Genomic DNA, 23,559 nt, shown 5'->3' on the forward strand with positions numbered 1-23,559 from the left:
GCTAAGTCCTTTGGATCTCTTGTGGATGGTGGGTGAAATACAGTGAAAGTTAAGATACGTTTCCTAGCAGGGGAGGTGAAGGGGACAGAATTATTTCTTTCCATACACTTATAATTCTTTAACCCTCATGTGGCCAGACACAAAATGAGCTTTAGGATGGAATGCAGAAGGAAGTGCACATTTGTGATACCCGAGCTGGTTTTGGTTGTGGTGGTCCAGTATAGTCATTTTGACATTCAACTTTCAGCAGGTGATTATCATTTTTTTTTTTTAAAAAAAAAAATTGTGCAAGGAAGTTGAGAAGCTTGCAGCTTGCACATCTTTTACCTCTCTTCCCCTCCAAGGTGATCCTATGCGATGAATCAAATGTGAAAGTTGTTGTCGAATCACCTGACTGCAGGGAAGGATGCTAAGATGTCTGTTGCGATGGGTCTGGGGTAGGGACTGCAATACTTGCCCGGCCACACAGACAGAGAGTAGAGCCCTGATGTTGATGTCCAGCAAAATGAAGCAAAATTCAAAGAGGTTCTCTGAAACCCGTTTATTGATGTGCTCCAGAAAATGTACGCCTCATATCTTTTCAGCATAACTTTTCATGGCCCTGATTTGGATGGCCCAAGCTAGCCTGATCTCGGAAGCAAAGCAGGGTCGACCCTGGTTAGTAATTGGGTGGGAGACCTCCAGCAGAGACCAGGGCTGCTACGCAGAGGCAGGCAATGGTGACTACTTCTGAATGACTCTTGCCTCGACTTGCGGATTGCCATAAGTCTGCTGCAACTTGGCAACCCTTTACATACATACAGGGGTCATTGGGTAGAAAAAGAGCTGGAGGAACTCATTAGCATGACTTTTTAGCATATGCCACACCCCTTGACATCACTGGAAGTGTGTCATCAGCATAACTGATTTGCATATGCCACACCCCCCGACATCGCCTATCCTGGCTGTTTTGGACCCAATTCTGGCCGAAATTGGGCCCAAAATGGCAAAAAGGGGCTGAAAATGGCTGAAAAGGGGCCCAAAATGGTCAGGATCGGGCCGCTGCTGAGTGGGAGAGTGATCCACCAGCCGTCAGAGGCCCGATCCTGGGCGTTTCAGCCCCAATCCAGGCTGAAACGGGCCCAAAATGGCCGAGAGTCGGGTGGGGCCACCTGACGTAACCTCTTTGGGGACCTGACAGAACTGCGTTCCTGCACGTTCCCCCTCAAAATGAGCCCTGCATACATATAACTCTTAATCTAGAACTACAATAATTTCCTATGTCTTCTCTATGAGATACTTTCTCCACGAAGGAGATGTGGAATCATTATTGCCTAACGATTCTAGGAAGACTTCAGACGTCCAACACCTTCTGGAGCACTTCAATAAATATGTTCTTAGGACATTTTGGAGCTCTCTCCTTTCTATCTGCTGCAAGCATTAACAGGCAATCTAGGGAGGAGAGGCTCTCCAGGGCTCCTGCCCCTTGCTGGCTCTTTGGTAGGGGACACTAGGAAGGCCTTTAGTACCACTCTTACATATTTCAGTATGGCTCTTCTGGGGCAAGGGATATGCGTCAAGTAGGGAAATCTTGTTTTAAGATGTATTTAGGAAAGACTTGATCACAATAAAAATCTTGGTAATGGGAACTAGAATGTCAGCAGCACATACGTGCCTGCGGGGACTGGGCTAAATGTGTCTCCTGTACTGCAATGTATTTTGTGTCAGTTTCTTGCCCTGTGCATTTACACTCGTCCCAACATCCGTGCAATCCACCAGTTGCATGGCATGATTACACGGCAAATAACTCTCCCTCCTTGATAACAGTAAGGGTATGGGTGATATCCCAGCAGAGGCTCACAGATCCTCCGGCAGTATCGATGGGCACGGCGGCAACGGGCACAGCAGTATCCTCTTTCATCCCACATAGGGTGGAACTCAAGCCCATTTTCTGTCTAAGGGGGAAAATGGAGAGAAAGATTAGATATAAATTCCTGATTTCATATGACATCTTCCCCAGGCAATGACGGCTAAATAAGGGGATCACCTATAATAACTAACTTTAATTGGGCGTAGGGGAAGCCTTCTGAATGTGGCTTAGGAACAGGAGGAAGAGCCCGTCTGCCTCGATCTTAGTGCCTGCTGCTGCTTCATTAAGCTCTAGAATGGTGAAATTAACTCCACAAGTTTGCAAGCAGGTGCTGTTGTAACCAAGTTTACTCCTAAAAGCAATAATCGGGGGGCTAGTTTGGACCTCCAAGGTACAGCCTCAAGCTCTAGAGGACCATCTGTGTGCTACAGCTGGATAATGTCACCTCTAAATGTCTGAAAAGGGTTACTGCTTCCGAACCTGGAGGTTCCATTTAGTCACACGATGGATAGGTCCTCCAGTGGTTCTTCTCTACAAATGTGTCTAATCCCCCTTTAAAGCCATTTAGTCTAGAGGCCATTTTGTTACATCCTGGGGCAATGAATTCCATGAGCTAATTACCCTTTGAGCAACAGAGTACCGTAAAGAAATGCGTTCGCAGGAACCAGATGAAGCAGGCCCAGTACACCCTCCTCTGGAAATTCAGTTGTAAAGCTCAACATGGAACGTCATCTAAAGACTTATGGAGACTTACGTAGTCATTCACACGTAAGTCCTGTTCGGTGAGTTGGCGGGCTTGACGTCTGGGGCTTGGTTTTGCTTGCTTAGCTAAATGATTCTCTTTCATTCCCTCCTGTCCGGGCCTGTTTGCAAGAACCCGGCCATCTGCATCGCCTTCATTTTCAAAGTCAAGGGGCTCTGGTTCTAACAGGAGCAAAAGACAAACAGTTTTTCTAGTGGAATACATAAGGATGTGACAAGGTTACCAGCTGAGTTACCCCATAATTTCCCCATTACCATATTCAGTTGTTTAGTTAAACATATGTTCTACCACTGTCTTCCTGTTCTGTCCCCAATCATCAAAACACATTCACATCAGAACCTGACTGACTTCTGGAGGGGTAGGTGTCTTGTTTTCCAAAGCAGGGGGCAGTTGCTCATTGATAACGCACATCCTTTCCATGAATACGGTCCTAAGGTCAGTTCCTGCCATAGTAATTTAAAGGAGCTTGAGTGGCAAGGATGGGCCCTGAGATGCTTAGGAGAAAGGTGGGCATATGCATTTTTTTAAAAAATAAATGCTTTGGGTAGGCTTTTAATGTTCAGGTTTAAGCATGCCTAGAGTAACTTCAATTTTTAGACACTATTGCTGATCCAAAAGTCCCTATTCATCAGCACAAAGGACTTTAGAGGGAGATTGATGTCTGAACTGGGTGAATCAGAAGTTTGATGCCATCTCCCAAGGACTTAGCAAGGAGCGGGGATTCCATAGCCATTGCTGATAATCAAAGCTAGCTAGATGATTTTCTTGCCCGTTACAGCTGTGAATGGTTTTCATGACACCTGAAATTTACAAAATTACATCTGGCAGTTGTTTACACCTTTCTCCCCTTCATAAAGTTGTATTGAGGAGGAGGCACCAAATGCATTTGACGAAGTGCACTGTAGCCCCTGAAAGCCGATGCTGGAATACAAACCTGTCTTTAAAGTGTCCCGAGACTCATTTTTGTATTTTTATGTGATGCTTTTGGTTCAAAACGGACTCCTGTCCCAAGCTTTTGGGAAAGAGAGTGCTGGAAAAAGCAGAGACTCTTTTGGATGGTTCTGCATATTATCTGGTATGAGAACAGGTGGAGGGGGAAATGGTGGTATTCTGTGGCAACCCTTTCCTTCACTAGCAGAGGTGCTAAGAGAGGGCAGGCGCTGCTGTGTAGGACAATGATCGGGAAGAGGGAATGAAATGTCTTTGGAGGAGAACGCTGGCAATTATTGGGGGAACTGAGACGGGTGGAGCATGAGAATGGCCTACAAGTCCTGCACCTGGAGTACCTGGGCATTCTCTGTTGTGGATCCCACTTGATGGAACGGCCTGCCTGAAGTCAGGAAGGTGCCCACACGCCTATCATTCTACATAATGGCATTTTTTAGGAGTACATTCTATAAAAAGAGAACAGGATTGTACCATATTGATGTGAAATGAAGATGATTCTGAATGTGAGGCCCTAAATGTCTGTCTGTCAGGGCCAAGCTACAAGTGACGAATGACACTTGAACGGCAAGTGTATTTCTCCCTGTTCACTTGCGCTCCACTCAATCCACTTGCCGTTCAAGTGTCATTCGTCACGTGTAGCTTGGCCCTCAGTCTGTCTCACTCACACACAAAAAATGTATTACTGGAATGTAACTTGTATGCAAACATACAACAATCCCCTCTCGTTTTGATGGCATACCTGGAGGAAAAAATCTAGTCTTGCATTTGAATAAACACTGTCGTTTATTGCAGTGTTCGTATGTATTACTTTGTTTTTAAAGCATTGTCTTCTAATTCTTGTAATCTGGTTTTTGCGTAGTTTATGGTATGCTTTATACAGTTTTTATTGCATTTCCCCCCAAAAAAGTTTGTCATCCACTTTGAGTCTCAGCAAGGAGGAGAGACTATGAATTAAGTAATTAACTAAATCCTCTTAACAGCAACCAGTCAGGTGCCTCTGAGACGCTTACTAGCAGGCCGATGAAGTCGATTGCCATTCTCTGTCCTAAGCATTGGACAGAGATGTGAAATAGGAGCTTGGTGGTATCTTAGAGACTAACAAAACTTATTTTAGTGTAAACATTCACGGCTCAGTGTTCACTTCATCAGATGCACTGGAGCGTGCATCTATTAGGTTGACACAATAAACACAAGGCCTGAAAAATTTCCCCAAAGACTCCCCCCGCCCAGCTTTTCTAACTGAAAATATGATAATATAGGAAGCATTTGGGTAAAAAAACTCCTAGGAAACGGCTTCTCTTTTGGAATGAGAAAAATGCTATTCAAGACTAGGTTTTTACTCACTCAAAATGTGTAGTGTGAAGATTTTTTAATGTAAGACAATCAATAGCATTAGATAATTGTTGCATATAATATAGATGTATGCCATGCATTTTCAAGGACAGGATAGTAAATGGAACTAATTTGGTCATAATTAATATTGTGTGAGATAATACACTATTGAAGTATTCAGTGTTTTCAATGTTATAAAGTTTAGTGATATCTAAATACGCTGCTAGTCCTATTACAATTGTATGAGAACGTTTTTGTCCAAATAAGAATATCTTTTGTGTACTACAAAATGTGAGCTTTCCATTTTTAACTTTTATTGTTGCCAACTTCTCAAGTGGCAAAAAACAAGATGAATATGCTAAAATAACATTAGCTGTAGCAGTTTGCATCTCTCATATTGAGTATATTTTCAATTTTGCTTGTAGAAACTAAAGCCTTTATACTCAACATTTCAGAAATAGTAAAATTCTGTGTGACAGCTGAGTCATGAATGAAGCCTTTTATCTGAAGGCAATAAAATAAGTCTAGGTTTGATAAGGAACTATTGAATATATATCAATTTCCTCCCAAATTTCCATTTTTTTCCCTGGAAAAAAATTTGCCTCACAGTTTAAAAGCCTTAGAAAATGTTACATTTCTAGTACCACCACTGTACATGGAGTAGCTAATAACAGTTGACAGAGCTATGTAGCATAAATTGGCCCAATCCAATCCAGCTGAGATGAGGGAGAACCTCTGTTTCTAGCTTTGGGGAAATGCAGCCCTTTGAAGCAAACAGTTGCTTCTCTTTCTCTTTTTTAGTGGAGCAAAGCCCTTTGCTGCACGAAAGCTGACAAAGAACTACAGATGGCTTCTTTGTAGGGGAAAAGATCTGGCTGCCCATATTGGTTCTGACATGCCGAAATCCAGTTTTACCACTGGTCCAAGTAGTTGTTTTGCATCTGCATTTGGCATAACATTTCACTGTTTAGGAAATAGCCCTATGATGGTATGTGTGTTGCTGCCCTAGAGGAGAGATTTGTTAATAACAACGACATAACATTTGATTTATATACCGCCTTTCAGGGCAACTTAATGCCCACTCAGAGTGCGATCCTCATGATCAGTGGAGCTTTTCGTGCTCCGCAAGAACGAGCTGGGCCACCTCTCCTGGACCCTTCAGGCTCACAGATACAGAAACAATCGTCTTCTGACGTTATGCTGACTGCAGCCCTGAACTCCTGAGCTCAAGCGATCCGCCGGCCTCAATCATACATTTCTTTTATACAAAGGGGGGGGGGTCGACTGATAGATTCAGCACTGAAATTATTTAAGAGCAAGGTAGTCCCTCACCTCCTATATGGAGCTGAAGTGTGGTGTTGGAAGGAAGACATTTTAACCAGCCTTGAGGTAATCCAAAACCAGTTCTTGAGACAGATTTTGGTTCTACCCACAGGCGCTCCTGCCGCCCTGATGAGGGCCGAAACAGAACTCCCCTCCCTTAGGGCGCGGGTACACCTTGCAGTTTTAAAATACTGGAAAAGGATCAAATTTTCCAGTTCTGAGTCCTTAAGTTGCCAATCAGTAAATTACTTACTATCCAAAGACCCCACACAGCCTGGCTTTCTATCCACCATTTGCCAAAGGTATACCATCCCGGATGACCTGTTAGGGGTCTCAGCCAACAACCTTCCACTTAAGGAGTGGATCTATAAGTCAGATGCAGTGATGGATCGGCTATCAATATCAGAATCTAAGGCAGCTCCTTGGTATAAATCAATCAAATTTGACCATTCAAGATCTCCCTACCTAGCCAGTATTTCTCATTACAACCTCAGAGTGTCTTTCACTGCTCTGCGCTTCCAGATGATGCAGACAGCTCTTTTGGCAAGGCGTTATTCTCACACCCCTATGGAGCATCGCACCTGCATTTGTGGACTACCTACAGTGGAGAACCTTTCCCACTACCTACTTTAATGTCCATTATATAGTGTACCCAGAGCTAAATTTTTGGCCAGAATCCTACCAGTGACAAACACATACTCTGAAATCGAGAAGATTGTGTTTTTGTTATCTGACACTGATAATCATGTGTCCTATAGAGTCTCTCAGTTTGCACTCACAGCCAAAAAGATAAGATCTAAGGTGGTACTTAATGAGGCTGCTTCGTGATCCCTGGGATAGTTTGGCATACTGTATTGTTTTAATTAATTTTAGTAACTTTTATAAACTGTGATAAGGGACTTAATTGTTTATTAGTCAATGTTTGGTGAATTATGACGGCCTATGGCTATAGACAATAAACTCTTTTGATCTTTGAAACTCAGAGTGGGTTACAAAGTATGTTATTATTATCCCCACAACAATCACCCTGTGAGGTGGGTGGGACTGAGAGAGCTCTGGGGAGAGCTGTGACTGACCCAAGGTCACCCAGCTGGCTTCAAGTGGTGGAGTGGGGGATCAAACCCGGTTCTCCAGATTAGAGTCCTGCTGCTCTTAACCACGACACCAGACTTGCTGAAGCAGGACAATGAGACTGCCTTACCTGTTAGTAAGGTTGGGTGGATCCAGTACATAGTCACGTTTTTGCAGAAGTCAAAAATCTTGGAGTTCTGCAGGAAGTCTTTGTTTTCGATAGGCTTCTCCTCTGGTACCCAGACTACCGATTGCTCAAAAGAGGTGGTTACTTCCTCGCCCTGTGAAGAAAAAGTCTCTACTTTTGCTAGTTAACCTACTGCAGCACTTTGACAGAGTGGGATTGCCCAAACTTTTAGACTGAGTGGAGGAAAACCACTATTAGTGGAATAGATCAGTAGGATCAAACATTCTGTGTGTACGCTGTTGATCAAGGGGGGCGCCATACAGCACAATTCAGAGCCAAGCTACAAGTGATGCCTGACACAGGTTGGACGCTTGTCAGCTTCCCTCACGTTTCGATGGGAAATGTAGGCATCCTGGTCTTGTAGCTTGGCTCTCCATTTAATTGAAGTTTACAGAATGGCAGTCTATGGGAGGGATAACATGCAGTTGGGAGGAGAGTGCAGGCATCAGGCTCTTTCCCGGAGCCCCCCTTCCCCTCCACTGTGTGAGGGGGTAGTTATGTAAACTTCAATTAAATGGAGAGCCAAGCTGAAAGACCAGGATGCCTACATTTCCCATCAGAACTTGAGGGAAGCTGACAAGTGTCCAACCTGTGTCAGGCGTCACTTGTAGTTTGGCTCTGAATTGTGCTGCATGGCACCCCCCCGTTAATCAACAGTGTACACACAGAGTGTTGGATCCCACTGATCTATTCCACGAATAGTGGTTTTCCTCCAGCACAACAAGCCCTCCCCAATGCAAAACATTCTTTCATTGGCAGAATCCAGTGAATTTGCAGAACACATTCATGGGATCCAACATATATATATATATATATATATATATATATATATATATATATATATATATATATATATATATATATATATATATATATATATATATTCTCAATCAGACCAAAGAGCAAAGCACCTTCCATCAGTGACATATCCCCCAATTAACGTTAGCTCAAGGAGGGGATCGTGGCTTCTGCACAACGGTGATGCTTCTGAGATTCTCCTGTGCTTTTCCACTCTAGAATGGGCCATGCCAGGGAATCCTGGCACAGCTTTCCTCCTTCTCTTGCAATGATGTCATTTCCCATATATGGGCGGGGGTGGGAGTGGCTCCGTCTGCCTGCAAACTCCCCACAACGGTATGTAAACACGTGAAGCTAACTGCCTTAGACCAAGTCAGACCACGGGTCCCTTGAACCCAGGATCATCTGCTGTGGTGGTGGCTCTCCAGAAACTCAGGCCAAGGTCTTTCCCAGCCCTACATAAGCCAAGGATTATACCTGGAACCGTCCGCCTGCAAAGCGTGCATTCTGCCACTAAGATATGGGCTTTGGGGTATATCTCCAGTTTAACAGCTAGATTTTTCAAGCCCAGCTTCTCAGGGCATCTAGCTTTGGGATCTCTGAATATACAAAATATACACGGGGGAAAAATCCTCTGGCTTTGTGTGTGTGTAGGAGCTGTGCACAGAGGCTGAATTCCACCTCCCCTTTCTTAGCTTGGGCCAGTTTCAGCCTTAAAACTGATTCCATCTGGACGGCTTTAGCTGGGCCTCAGTTCAGCATGCTGGGTGCATCTGCTGGGCCTGTGAGCAATTTAAACGTTAATGGGATTACTTTCTGTCCGTACTTTCCATGCCGTTGTGAATCCTTGGCAGTCCTGGGGTCTTACTGAATTCCATGAGATACTTAGTCCCGCATACCTCAGGCTCCTCTGTTTCCACATTGGAAGTTTTGGGTATCCCTTTGATTTGACTTCGGATGAAGCATTTTGGATCCCCCACAAAGAAGATGCCAGTTATTCCCTAATAAAACAGAAACAGCCAGGTGAAATAGGAATGTTGGGGGTGTGTGGATTCCATTTATTTATTTAAATATTTTTACCCCATACCCATCAGTGGTAGGGGGTTGTCTTTACAGTGCAGTTGTCAAGGTTGTAACAAGAATCTCTGTGAAGCTGTTTGAGCACTGAAAGTGTGATCTAGAGTATTTGCTAGTTGGTTCCTGATGTATGGGTCCATTTTATCTCCAATATTCTTTTATCTGTATGTTACATCTGGCTTGTAAGCTGGCCTGTTATTTTTAGACTCTGCTGATTTAGCCATACCAATGTGACCCATATTACTATAACCTCCCGATTAGACTACTGTAATGTGTCGTATGTGGGGCCATCCTTGAAGACTTCTCAGAAGTTTCAGCTGGTAGCAGCAAGACTCTTGTTTGGAGTCAGCACTTGTAATGTGTAACACCAGCACCGCATCAACCACATTGGTTGCCTGTCTGCTTCTGGACTCCATAACAATTACTGATTATCACCTTTAAAGCCCTTCATAGCCTGGGAGCCCTCATACCTCTCTCAAACCACATCTCCCACTGCACTTCCATTTGCCAGTAGAGACTCTGCCTCTAGTGGTACCCTCAGGGCTTTTTTCTGGGAAAAGAGGTGGTGGAACTCAGTGGGTTGCCCTCAGAGAAAATGGTCACATGGTGCGGAAGGCAATCTAAACTCCCCTGTCTGGAGATCAGGGGGCGGGGCCACCAGCCATGTGACCATTTTCAAGAGGTTCCGGAACTCCGTTCCCCTGCGTTCCCCCTGAAAAAAAGCCCTGGGTACCCTCAACTCGGACAGTCCATTCAGCAACAGTCTAGTCGCAGGAATTCTCTGTGGTGGGTTCATTCTTTTGGAACAGCCTTCCAGAGTGGGTACAGCGAGCACTTCGCTTGCCACATTCAGGAAGGCATGCAAGACTTTTCTGTTCCAGATGGCATTTGTTGGAGGGTAAACCTTCCTTGGCTGTGTTTGCTCTACCTACTGGCTTTTAACTCTCTGTTGGATACTTATAATTAGGGCTGCCAACTCTAGCCTGGGAAATTCTTGGAGACTTGTGGGCAATGGCTGGGGAGGGTGGATTTTGGGGGAGGGAGGGAGCTCAGCAGAGCTGTGATGCCACAGACTCCACCCTGTGAAGCTGCCATTTCCTCCTGAGGAACTGGTCCCTGTTCAGTTGAATTCCAGGAGAACTCCATGTCCCACCTGGGGGATGGCAGCCCTACTGATGATGTCTGCATCCTACAGCTTTTTACTGTTTTGTTGGCAGCTTTCAGTTTTCGGGATTAAGGCTGAATGTAAATGTTTTAAACAAAATAAAATACATAAATAAATACTAAGTTTTACTGTGGAGTCCCCGATTTTTTTTTGGATCCTGTTGATCAGGAGAAAAATGGGATATAAATATTTTAAATATATTTAACTAAATTAAACACATTAGGGCAGGAGACTTTCAGCAAAGTTTAAGGGCCAGCTTTTGTATGTATTCCATGATTCATTTGGCCACCCTGCCCCCAACAGTGCATATCAGGAACATGAATGGTTTATACTTCATGAAATAGCAATGCTGGGATAACATACAGGTGTGTTGCCTTGTAAAAGAAGAGAGAGTGGCACCTTTGGCATGCATACCTAGTGCATACCTAGTGCAAGCTGAAAGCCAGTTTGGTGTAGTGGTTAAGAGTGCGGGACTCTAATCTGGAGAGCCGGGTTTGATTCCCCACTCCTCCACTTGAAGCCAGCTGGGTGACCTTGGGCTAGTCACAGCTCTCTCAGAGCTCGCTCAGCCCAACCCACCTCACAGGGTGTTTTGTTGTGAGGATAATAATAACACACTTTGTAAACTGCTCTGAGTAGGCATTAAGTTGTCCTGAAGGGCGGTATATAAATTGAATGTTGTTGTTGTTGTTGTTGTTGTTGTTGTTATTGTTATTATTATTATTATTGTTATTATTATTATTATTATTATTATTATTATTATTATTATTATTATAAGCCTGTGCAATTGCCATTCACTGTGCAAAATCAGTAAATTCCCAAGAATATGTGGTTGGACATTGGTACAGTGACCTCTCCCTGCCCTCCCTAAATGGTGTCCCTGGAAGAAAAGGGCCTTACTTGATCCTGACTTATACCAAGGGGGTGGGGGGCAGGGAAACACACACATACGTTTTTGAAGTCATGAATTTCCAGAACTTCTTCGTTGCCCTTTCCACTTTGAAAGATCTCTGTTTCGCTCACTGGGTCAATCTTCATTAATATCTTTTGCATCTCCCCTTGGCTGAAAAAGGTATGCTCCATGTCATAAATCTGGAAAGACAGACAGCGTGTTTTGGGAGGGGGGCATACAGAGTTGGTGACTGTATTTGCAAGAAGCTTTACGTTTCTGGCTTTCTTTTGAAACAAAAAGAGCACAACCGCCCCCAGCTCCTGCTAGCTGCCTGGATGATCTGGTTCTTCAAAGAGCTCCTCTGTTGCAAACCCCATCGGCCTGGATGTGGATCAATTCGTTGGCCTTTCTAACATGTGCACACTATGGAAAGTTTAAGATGAAAGCTAGGAAAAGGTGGCACGCTGCCTCTTCAGGCAGTCTCCAAGTATGGGCTGTGCTTTAGATCAGCCGTAGTGGCATTGGAAGACACCTTGTAAAAAAGTCTTGACATTCCAGTCTTTATGCTAAGAATGTTTTTTTTTTCTCTTTATGATTTTGGCAGAATGTTTTATTTTGAAGATTTAAAAAAAATCAAAAGACACTGGTCTGCAATCCTAGTGAAATCTGAGCTATGTCTGAAGTGTCTAGGGCTCAAACCGACAGGAGTGTTTTTCTCTTTAAAATCAAGTGTGTGGGACTGTGGCATGAGGGGAGGAAGGGGTGAAGCCTCCCCATCATTTTCCTGACCAGAAATTGCCCTGGGGAGCTGTATGCAAACATACTGGTACCCAGGGCTTTTTTTCTGGGAAAAGAGGTGGTGGAACTCAGTGGGTTGCCCTCGGAGAAAATGGTCACATGGCTGGTGGCCCCGCCCCCTGATCTCCAGACAGAGGGGAGTTGAGATTGCAATCTAGACTCCCCTCTGTCTGGAAATCAGGGGGTAGGGCCACCGCCCATGTGACCATTTTCAAGAGGTTGCGGAACTCCGTTCCACCACGTTCCAGCTGAAAAAAAGCCCTGCTGGTACCCGTATCTATATCTGTACGTCTCAACAGGGCAAATAGTGGTTAATTGGAGCTGTTTCTGGTTGGAAAAATGGCATGGGGGAAGGCTTAGCCCTTTTGCCTTGTGCCATGATCCTCATCTGAACTGGATCCATGGGGTGGGGGTGGGGGTGGGGGAAGGGGAGAACTTGCTGGGGGAAGTCCTAGAGTCTCTCTGCACAAGATACCTGACATGGGGATGCTCAGGTGAAAGATCTTACCCTGGCTCTCCCATTGTGGAAACACATGCACTGCTAGGGAGACAGAGTACACTTGAATATAAGACCACACAGAAAGTAAGCCACTTGAGCGTCCTCGTGTAAGATGTCTTGTTTTGAGAGACTCCCAGTGTTTCGTCTTCAAAAAGAGTTTTTCCTTAGTGGCGAGCAAGAATCTCCTTTTTGTTTTGATATGCTAAGGCAAAAGAGACACTTCATCTCTCATATTCTTTCATCTTTTGCTTATTTCGAGTAGTGAAAAGGTCAGGTCATCATTTTCAGGAAAGAGACCCGTGGTGTTCTTGTGAACCATTAATAAAAGTACAGGTTGAGCAGGAATTACAGTAGAAGCACGGAGAGGCAGGCTAGACCAAACACACAGCAACATTACACCTGTCTGTCCACATCCAAAATCACCAAAGATGTTGATTTCTGGCTCTCTTGGTACCAGGAGAAGTGATTCCAGCCCCTACTCAGGTAGATAGATTTGATTTGTCTGTCCATTGTGATTTCATGCCTTTTCCAAGGAGCTGAGGGGCAGTGTATATGGTTCTCTCGAACCCATTTTATGCTCATAACATAGGCTAGGCAGAGAGGTAAGCTAGGCCAGAGACACAGAGTGTCAATGTGTAAATGGGTCACTGAATTAGTCAAATTCATACCTGAATCAAGATTTGAACTTTGGTCTCCATCCTAGTCGAACACTTTCACCACTGCACAGCTTTGTGATGGAGATCCCAGTCTGCATTCTCCATTTGGAAGCATTATTAAGTTTGGGGATGTTTCTGCAAATCTGGGGGTTCCTTTAAATTGGCAGAAAAACCACCCCGATCTGTACATGGCCTCATTGCATGCATTTTTTTATCCACACTCTGGGGACATTGTTCCGAATTAGACATTTTGATTCCAGATACCTTGCACGATGAACTGCTTATTGCCCTCCTCCACAATCACAGCAGATTTGTACATACACCAGCAGTTCTCCTGTTACACTGTTCGTCCATCCGACTGCTCTTACATAGGGCGAACTGAGTTTCACAGACTAAGCCTGAATCTACACCCCCGGCTTTTGGTCAAAGGCCTGTGCTCTATCTCCTGGTTCACCGGCAAGCCAACCTGTGATGGAGGTGGAGTGCGTCACTTCAGAGGGCCTCTTCTTGGTGTTTGCTTATGGACTCAAGGCTGAAAGTTGTTTTCTTTTTGCAATTTTTTGCTTTGCTTCTTTATTTGGGTTTCCTGAAGTTGGCGTAATGTTGGAAATCAAGCCCTGGTGCCGTTTGTTTTTCCTGGAAGGTGTTATGAATGGCTGAACAAACAGTTGTTTCCTGATGTCATGAGGACAAAGTCTGGGAGGAGAGAGCTGCATAGGGACTCTTGAAAGCATTGTTGGGGATTGAGCCTCCTTCCTACTTCTCCATTTTTGAAATTCTGCAGAATTTGAGATTGTCAGTTGTAATGCATGTCTGTAGGTAGGGCTGTCCACATACACAGACATGGATTGAATCATATTATTAATCTCTCAGTATTCCCTTGGCACCCTGACCTGGATAGCCCAGGTGAGCCTGATCTTGTCAGATCTTAGAAGCTAAGCAGAGTTGACCTTGGTTAGTAAGTGGATGGGAGACCTCCAATGAAAACCAGGGTTGCAGAGGCAGGCAATGGCAAACCACCTCTGATAGTCCCTTACCATGAAAACCCCGCCAGGGGTCGCCATAAGTCAGCTATGACTTGAAGGCAACACACACACATACATATCTGACTGGCAGCAGCTTTCCAGAGGTCTTTCCCAACTTTGCTCCTGAAGACCCTTTTTAGATTGACACGAGAAGAGTCCGGTGGGATTAGATCAATGGTCTATCTAGTCCAGCATTCTGTTTCCAACAACGAACAGCTGGAGAACTCTGGAAGACCCACAAACAGAGGCACAAAACCTGTTGTTGCCCCCAGCAGCTGACCTTCAAGGTATGCTGCATCTGAACATGGTAGCTTCCTCTATCTGTTGCATCTAGTGGCCCTTGGATCTAGTAGCCCTTCCTACATCTTGAGTTAATCATCTGGCGTGTGAAGAACATCCCTTTTTCCTGAATCCACCACCCACTGTCAAGGGCTAGTTCTGGTAATGAAACTTTCATGCCCCTCTTCCTGTAGGAGCTGCCCTGAATGTCCTACTGCTTTGTGCAGGGAGAACACAAGCAGCAGCATCTTCACTGCTGTCTTGGGAGGTTTACAAGCCCCTTGATCTTGGTTTTGGGAAAAATGCAATTCCAAATGCCATGAAAGAGAAGGATCCCAACAGATATTGTAGAGGGGCATTTGCTGTGATGGTCTGGAATGCCAAGGTCCTTAAAGGCCAGTGAAAGGCAGGGACTTTGTTTTTGTGGTAGAGTATCTGCTTGGTCTGCGGAAGATCCGAGGTTCAATCTCCAATTCAAAGGATCCCATAACAGGGGAGGTGAAAGATGTGATGCCTTGTGTGTGGGGGGGGCGCACTGCCAGTCAGGACAGTACTTGATAGACCAAGATAGACCAATGGTTTCCACCAGTTCATCCATCCTTGGCATCGGGTCTACATCGGGGACTGGAATTTTCTTTAACCTTCAATAGTCAACACAAAATCTCACTGTCTGATCCAGTTTTGGGACCACGATAACCGATAAGGCCCAAGGACTTTCAAAATGAACAATAAGGCCAAGGTTCAACATTTCTTTAATCTCAGTTTATATATTGATGGCATTTGGGCCAGTTACTTTATAAGGTGGGAGAGCAATAGGCCTGGCAGCTCCAGTATTGATCTTGTGTTGAGCTAACTAGTCTCCCTGGGAAACTGGAAAAGATGATCTGATATTCCATTAAGACAGCCTTAACATGTCATCGCTGGCCTTTAGTCAGGGTAGGTGCCAAATTTACCTCACTAATTGTGCTACTTTGGGTTACCTTCCCTCAACCCATCAATGCAATTTCCTCTTTCTGCCCTCCTCTGGCCATAAGGACCAGGTTACCTCTATCATGGTAAGGCTTACGCATGTTCACTTGAAACATTTTATGCTGCCCCCCTTCAGAATTTACATTTACCAGAGAGTTTACATTTGAAACCTTATTTACACCTCTAAAAGGACCTTCCCAAGCTACTTCCAGCTTGTTCTTTCTCCGAGGCTTCAACGCGAGGCCTTGGTCTCCTCCTGGCTTGAAGACTCTTTGGCTTTGGCGTCACACCATCTGCTGGGCCCTTTGCACATTGTCTGCTGCAACTGCTCTCAGTTCTTGCAGGTTCTCTAGTAGCTCCTTAAGATAGGTGACTCCATCTCTACTTTTGATGTTCTCTCATCCTGTCCATTCTTCTTTAATGATGAACAATAGTTACAGGCAGGGGTCATTTAGTAGAAAAAGAGCTGGAGGAACTCATTGGCATAACTCATTAGCATATGCCATGCCCCTTGACATCACCAGAAGTGTGTCATTAGTATAACTGATTTGCATATGCCACACCCCCTGACATCACCTAGCCCGGCTGTTTTGGACCCAATCCTGGCCATTCAGGGCCAAAATTGGGCCCAAAATGGCAAAAGGGGGCTGAAATGTCCGAAAAGGGGCCCAAAATGGTCAGGATCAGGCCGCTGCTGAGTGGGAGAGTGATCCACCACCTGTCAGAGGTCCAATCCGGGATGTTTCGGCCCCAATCCAGGCTGAAACAGGCCCAAAATGGCCAAGAGTCAGGTGGGTGGGGCCACCTGACATGTGACCTCTTTGGGGAACTGCCAGAACTGCGTTCCTGCGCATTCCCCCTCGAAATGAGTCCTGATTACAGGTATGCACAACCCTGTTTTTCACAGCATAGATCTTCAGCATGTGGTTCAAGATGCCACTGAACCTTTCATTTAGTCCATTTGCTTGTGGGTGGTAAGTGGTGTTGGTAAGGTGTTGTAAGGTGTTTGAATCCACATGCCTGCAACAGCTCCTGCATCACTTGGGACACGAACGTGTTTTTCAAATCCGTGACCGTCTCCTGTGGAAAACCTAGTCTGGTGAACACCGTCAGTAAGGCTTTTGCTACGGTTTTCGCTTCAATGTCCCTTAAAGGTATTGCTTTTGGGAACTCTGTAGCACAGTTCTCTATGGTCAAAATATATTTATTCCCCTGCTGGGTTGCTCTGGCAATTGGCCCAACAACGTTCACTCCAATTTTAAAGAACGTTTCCGAAACAAGCGGTACAGGTTGTAAGAGTCCCTCGGTTTTGTCTTGTGCTTTGATAGACCAATTGTCTGATTAGTGCAGGGAAACTTCTTGCCTTCATATGAGTAAGCATAGATGAACAAATGAAGAAATAAATGAAGTAACTAATAAGCAACCAGTCATTCTTGGCGCAATGTGTTCCAATGTCCCTTCAGAAATTCAATGTATTCTTATGGCTGTTTGGAAAGGACCTATTTATTCCAGTTAGGCTTGCTACAGAATTTTGCAGGGCTATTGCTTTTAGCTCAGCTCAAAATCCTCATTTTGATTTTGTACAAGTCAAAGCCATAAATCTTTATTTTCTTGTGTTGCATTCAATTTAGGCATTAAATATAAACATTCCCCCATTCTTTTGGTGTATGAATAGCACATGGCGTAAAATAAAAGGAAACCAATTAATGGGGAATGACAGAAGCAGAAACAGGCAAACCAACTAGGCTCAATACGACCACACAGAAAGCGAAAAAGAAACGAGAAGGGACGAATTTATACGTCCCTAGCTCCAGCGGGCGTGCCATCGCGTTCTTTTTGCTTCAGATTCCAGAGACTGGTTTCAGTCACCATTGGAAACTGGTAACAGGGACTTGCGGCTAAGCTGTAATACCTACTCCCTGCGTGGCGCAAGGCGCAAGGATAAGATGTGCCTGGAATGAAAACGACTTCTCCAGATGTGGCTTTTGAATAGCGGCAACTGATTGCAAACAGATGTTGCTGTCAGGTCAAACAATGAAGGAAACTAAGACCGGGTACCCCGACCGCTCCTGGCTGGCAGAAGCTTCCCCGCTGCTTTGCAAACAGCATCAGAGTTGTGCTGCCTGTGAGATCTCACAAATCTTCTTTTGTTGCCTCTTTATTCTCACACGGTGAAAACAGGCTTGGCCATGCTGAAAAGGATGCTGCAGAATGGCTGTGGGAAGGTTATTGGTTCCTTCTGTATGACTGGGAATTCAGGGGCTGCATTCAGAGGCATCTAGAGAAACATCCCTAAAAATCACTCAACGGGAACTAATCCCCCTTGGTTTGGTGCATTTAATGGTTATTTGGAAATTTAGTGTATCCTTGCAGCCATTTGAAAGGTACCAGTGCATGTTGAGACACTGTGGGGTAGTGGTTAGAATTTCAGAGTAGGATCTGGAGAACTGGGTTTGCATCCTTTCATGGAGCTCCCTGGGTGAGCTGGACCAGTCACTCACAATCTAACCTACATCACAAGGTTGTCAGGAGAGGAAAACAAATCTGTAAGCTGTGTTGGATCCTCACTGGGGAGAAAAATGGGGCATAAATAGGTAAGGTAAAGGTAGTCCCATGTGCAAGCACCGGGTCATTATTGACCCATGGGGGGACGTCGCATCAAGACGTTTTCTTGGCAGACTTTTATTACGGGGTGGTTTGCCATTGCCTTCCCCAGTCATCTACACTTTACCCCCAGGAAACTGGGTACTCCTTTTACTGACCTCGGAAGGATGGAAGGCTGAGTCAACCTTGAGCTGGCTACCTGAACCCGGCTTCCGCCAGGATCGAACTCAGGTCGTAAGCAAAGCTTGGGCTGCAGTACTGCAGTTTAGCACTCTGCTCCATGGGGCATAAACTAAAAAAGCTAAATTCCAGTGATCATTTGGCATCATCCTTTTTGGTGTGCCTTGAGTGTACTTTTGTGCTACCTGTCCCCATTAAATTTTATGGCCATAATTCAACAGCTGGTATTCTCTATATTGTTTCCGCTGGTTGTGGGGAAGGGTAACGAACTCCATCGGACAATGAAACCACAGCCCCTGACCATGAGAAATCCTTTGGCTTTGGTTACTTCCCCAGGTCATACTTGCATTAAAGCCTATTCTTTCATCCAGAAGGCCTAGAAAGTGCCTCTAAAAATTAAAACAAAAACTGAGAATCCTGCAATGCTGCAGTTCTGCAACCAATTTCGCAGAATCAAATGCGCACACAGTTTTGGGAAAGAATTGTCCCTGGGGTTTAAGAGGGGCACTGCAGTTCACGCTTTTATAGAATCAGGAAATTCAGGAATTGTGGTGTAAATTACCCACCACCACTGGTGGTGGCTGGGCTGTTGGGTAAGGAGTCCTCCTTTTGCAAGCTTTGAGCAATACTTTCGATTGTCCACAGCAGTGTGATGGTATAAAGCAAGCCCTGCTCTCACCCCTGCCCCATGTCTGGAAGACCTATAGGGTGAGTGTCAATGATGGGACTGCAGTTCCTGAGGAATAATGGAGAGGCAGAGTTGTGTAATGGTTAGAGATCCAACTAGAACTGAGGAGACCTGTGTTTCATTCTCCACTCAGCTACAAAGCTGGCAGGACAGCCACTGAGCCATTCATACTCTATCAGCTTTAGCCCTCTTCTCAGTGTTGTTAAGATAAAATGGAGGAACCAAGAATGATTTCATTCATTCATTCATTCATTCACTCATACTCTGCCTTTCTCCTGAATGGGGACCCAAAGCAGCTTACATCATTTCTCTTCTCCTCTCTTTTATCCTCACAACAGCCTTGTGAGGTGGGTTAGATTGAGAATGTGTGACTAGCCCAAGGTCACCTGGCAAGCTTCCATAGCAGAGCAGGGATTCATACCCCAGTCTCCCAGATACTAGTCTTACACTCTAACCGCCACATCACACTGCTGGTCTGAGCTCCTTGGAGGGAGCGTGCACTAAAAATCTAACAATTTCAAGTGGTCTTTGGTGATTTTGCAGGGACCTCTGGGATTATCAGGTTTCAGATGGAGGAATCAGAGAGTGACTTTTTTGCATCCCTTGAAGCTTGCTGGTATGGGCAGCTCTAAAAGGCGCATGAAAGAGTTGGATGGCCACTTACCCAGAAGCCCCGGGCCATGTCACAGGGCTTCTGATATGACCTCCCATTTCCTGGCTGCAGAGTTGCCTGAAGGTGTGCAGTATCAACTCTCCCTGGCTCTCTCTAGCCTTGCCAGCACAAACCCCACAAAGGGAGGTTGATAAGATGCATAAGAGATCAGACTGAGTAGAGGAAGCTGAGGCTGTGTGTGTGTGTGTGTGAGGTACTGGAAAGTATCTTGCCCAAGGCCCACCGAAACCTGACACCAGCTCTGAACAGGGGATGAGAAGTGAAGATCTGGCCCCTTATGTGCAGAAGGGTACGATTTGCACCGCTGCCCCAGGCATGCAAACTGAAGAAAAGTAATGCCATCAAGCCATTAGACCACATATCAAGTGGTGTATATACCACCATCCGGCTTGGCTTCTGCAGATCCATTCCACAAATGGTGGTGCCTTGTATCAAGGCATCTTTGGGCGGGAGGAAGGTGCTACTGTTAACAGAATGGAACCGTAGGATTCAAACCAATGTTTTGGTGTGTAGCAGGGCTGGTTCCCGGGTTTGGGAGGCCCTGGGCAGACAACGTTGCCCCCTCACTGTGCCCCTAGACTGTACCTCATTCCCACCCAGCCCCTCATCACCCACCTACGACTCCTTCCCCCCTGCTTGCTAGCTCATACTTCAAACTGCATGCACTGTGCACATGCCCTTTCCTTGGCAGCTCTGGACAATACATGTGGCTGGGAGCACGAGTGGAAGGTGGGCTAGCGAGCAGGGAAAGGGCAGCAGCTGTCCCACCTCTGGGTACGTTGACACGGGTCCGGATGGATAGGTGGTGTTAAAATTGGTGTGGAGTGGCTCTGGAAGCAGCTTGATAAAAGAAAAGAAAAGCAGCAGAACAGATTCCCCCTTTAAGAGCAAGCCTGCCTCACGGCCCCTTCATGCCACAGATGCATTAAAGTTCGAAATGCAATCCCTGGTGATCAATCACCCTCAAGATTTGGCTCCTTCTCCTGCAATGTGGTGGCATAATGGGTTTCCCACCCGTTTCTGGCAAGATAATTGAAACAAAATGGGAAGGTACTTTCTTGCAATTAATTGCGCGGCTGATGCCGTGAAGGATTTGTGGCAAAAACCCCAACGTAAAAAAAAAGTTTCTAAAACTTTCCGTAAAAATCACCTCGAGTATTCAGTGCCTATTTTGTTTTTTTAAAGAAGGTGAAAAATCACTAGAAGTACTAAACAGAACTTTCTTTGGGGATAAAGAATGATCACTTATTTCCAAGTTGGAGAATATAACTTACTTTGTTAGGCGGTGGATTCCAAAAATAGTGGACGCCGAGAAATGTCAGGATGAGCGAGAGCACCAGGGTGCAAAGCAGCACCCCGCAGATCTTGTATCTTTTGACAAGTTCCTTCTGGGCTTTAGATGTTTGTGCCTAATAGTAAAGAAAGGGCAAAAGGAGAAAAGGGTGCTTGGTCAAGGCAAGCAGCAGCAGACGATGAACATGTGCGTGGAAATATAGAATCCCTCATTTGCAAACACTTGGAATGCACACAAAAAATGCCCCATGAAGGAGAATAAAATCCACTTACATTTTGGATATCGAATAGTTCCTCAGAGCTTCCCCAGGACTGGTTTTTCATGTTGTCTCCCCTCGATGTAAAATTTCCTTCTGAGTGCAGAGAGAGGCGAGACCACTGAAGCTGAGGTGGAGTCACAGTATATTGGCTCCAAGTGTGTCAGAGAGGGGAAAACTCTGGCTCCCCGGCTCAGGCTGGAGGTGCAAATTTGTGCTTGCCCACACGGGTTGCAGATTCTTGGGGCAGGGCATGAGGGCAGGATATGCCAGCGTGGAGCAGCACAAAGGTAAGCGAGGAGGGGATTGCATATCGGAATGGAGGCATGGCGTCATGTGCCAGTTTTCGCTATGAAGTGGCAGTGCCCCTGGATGTGCATTTTATGTGCCTGCTGGACGTGGAAAAAAAGATGTTGCCCCTCCCTCTGAGCCAGGGACTTTTTGAGGAGGGATTGTGGGTGGCGAGGTGCTGAATCATTTATACCTTTCAACTTGAAAAACTTGAATGTGGCTTTCAAGTCAGGTTCAAGCAACATAACATAAAATCCATACCAATGAAAAAGTACACAGAACGCACATAAAGCCCCTAAGAATGAACAGCTACAGAGGTGCTGGGAGCTTAACCCGTTGAATTATGACCAGGGCTTTTTTTCCGCTGGAACGCGGTGGAACGGAGTTCTGGCACCTCTTGAAAACGGTCACATGGCTGGTGGCCCCACCTCCTGATCTCCAGACAGAGGGGAGTTTAGCTTGCCCTCTGCACTGCTGAGTGATGCAGAGGGCAATCTAAACTCCCCCTTGTCTGGAGATCAGGGGGCAGGGCCACCAGCCATGTGACCATTTAAAAAACTCCCCCCTTGCTCCAGCTGACCCAAAGTGACATTGTGTGGTCCTGAGTTCCACCACTGAGTTCCACCACCTCTTTTCTCAGAAAAAAAGCCCTGATTATGACCAAAGGTTACAAAAGTGGGGTTATAAGGAAGGGATCAGGATCTACAGGCACAAGGAATTTATGAAGGTTAACCAGCTGAAGTGCTAGTTTATACACTAGAAGTGGCAGCTTCGTTAGCTTTTTATAGCTAGATAGAGCTATCACTTTCACACAGTACTTTTTAAAATCCAGCCTCTCCTTTAAGGTGCTCAGGGAAACACCTAAGGCTCTTTCCACCTTCATTTTATTCTCACAACAACCTTGTGAAGTAGATTATGTCAGGGCTAGCAGCAGCCGCCACTGGGCGGGGCGCTGGGCGGTCTGCTCCTGACGTCAAAGGGGGGGCCAGGGATTCTGCAGGACCCTGCTCTGTGGAAGGAGGGGCGGTATACATCACCCAGACTCCCTCTCAATCCACTCACTGGCCTGCTCAACCTGGGCCACTCACCCTCTTTGGCCTCTGCCATCTCCTCCTCCTTCATCCACTCTCCTCCTATCCTTTGCTACCGCACCGCACCGCACCGCACCACCTCAGAGCTCTTCCCAGCCACCTTATGTAGGGTTTCCTTTCCCCGCCCCACCCTCCTTCTAGGCTTGTTCCCTCTCCTGACTTGGTCCAGCTGTGCCTTCCCTCAGGTGTTTCCCTCCTACCACTAATCCCTTCTTGGCTTCCTTGCCTTGCTGGCAGGGTGGGGTTGAATGCGAGCCATCCCCAGCTGAGGTCTCCTTGGCCTTGCTCATGAGGAGCTGCCCCAGTAGGCCTTTGAACTGCTGAGCTTGCCTGGCCTTGCTTGCGAGGAGCTGCCCTGGCCAGCTTCTGGGCTGCTGAGCTCGCCTGGCCTTGCTCGGGAGGAATTGCCCTGGCCAGCTTCTGGGCTGCCTGCTCATTGATGCTGGGCAGGGCTACCCATCTCCTCCCCCAGAATGCCTGTGGCAGCTCCACCTGGAGGGGCTTGGCTCCCAGCAACTCCTGAGCCAGGCTGCTGTCCTCTAGCCGGGGTGTGGCTCTGGGCTGTAGTGGCTGCTCCTGCTCCTTGGCTGGTAAGGGCTCTGTTTGGGCTGCTGCTGGGTCCCTGTCCCCCCTGCCTTGGCACTTTTCCTCTAGCCTGCTTAGCCCCCTCTCTTCCCCCTGGAGGGTGGGACTGGCTGGTCTCTCCCTGCTCCCTCCAGCCCTCTGAAGCTCTGGCCTTTCGTCCCTTCCCCCTGGAGTGGGCAGGTTCTGGACCTGGTTGCTGGCTGGGGTGGTAGGGCCACTGCCTCCCGGTTGCCTCCCACTGCTCCCTCCTGCCAAGTCAGGGGGCT

The 23,559-nt window shown here is 46.1% G+C and overlaps 1 protein-coding gene across 1 annotated transcript; it reads right to left on the reverse strand.

The window, feature by feature from the left end:
- Positions 1–1,480: 1,480 nt before the first annotated feature.
- On the reverse strand, positions 1,481–21,408 carry TNMD (tenomodulin). The gene is made up of 7 exons (XM_054997028.1): positions 21,343–21,408; positions 21,051–21,185; positions 11,465–11,605; positions 9,171–9,272; positions 7,417–7,567; positions 2,604–2,773; positions 1,481–1,934 (listed from the first exon to the last, which is right to left on the reverse strand). Exons 1-7 carry the CDS (start codon positions 21,391–21,393, stop codon positions 1,725–1,727), a joined length of 960 nt encoding a protein of 319 aa, XP_054853003.1. The 5' UTR covers positions 21,394–21,408; the 3' UTR covers positions 1,481–1,724.
- Between the last annotated feature and the right edge of the window lie 2,151 nt (positions 21,409–23,559).

Source organism: Eublepharis macularius, chromosome 13 (genome assembly GCF_028583425.1).
Source record: "Eublepharis macularius isolate TG4126 chromosome 13, MPM_Emac_v1.0, whole genome shotgun sequence".
Taxonomy (NCBI): Eukaryota; Metazoa; Chordata; class Lepidosauria; order Squamata; family Eublepharidae; genus Eublepharis; species Eublepharis macularius.

Bases quoted from the DNA above. Each gene is read 5' to 3' on its own strand.
- TNMD (XM_054997028.1), bottom strand. From the start codon at position 21,393: ATGAAAAACCAGTCCTGGGGAAGCTCTGAGGAACTATTCGATATCCAA. The intron at 21,186-21,342 runs GTAAGTGGATTT...CTTTACTATTAG, and splicing joins AACTATTCGATATCCAAAAT to GCACAAACATCTAAAGCCCA. The intron at 9,273-11,464 runs GTATGTGTGTGT...CTGTTTTATTAG, and splicing joins AAATTCATGACTTCAAAAAC to GGAATAACTGGCATCTTCTT.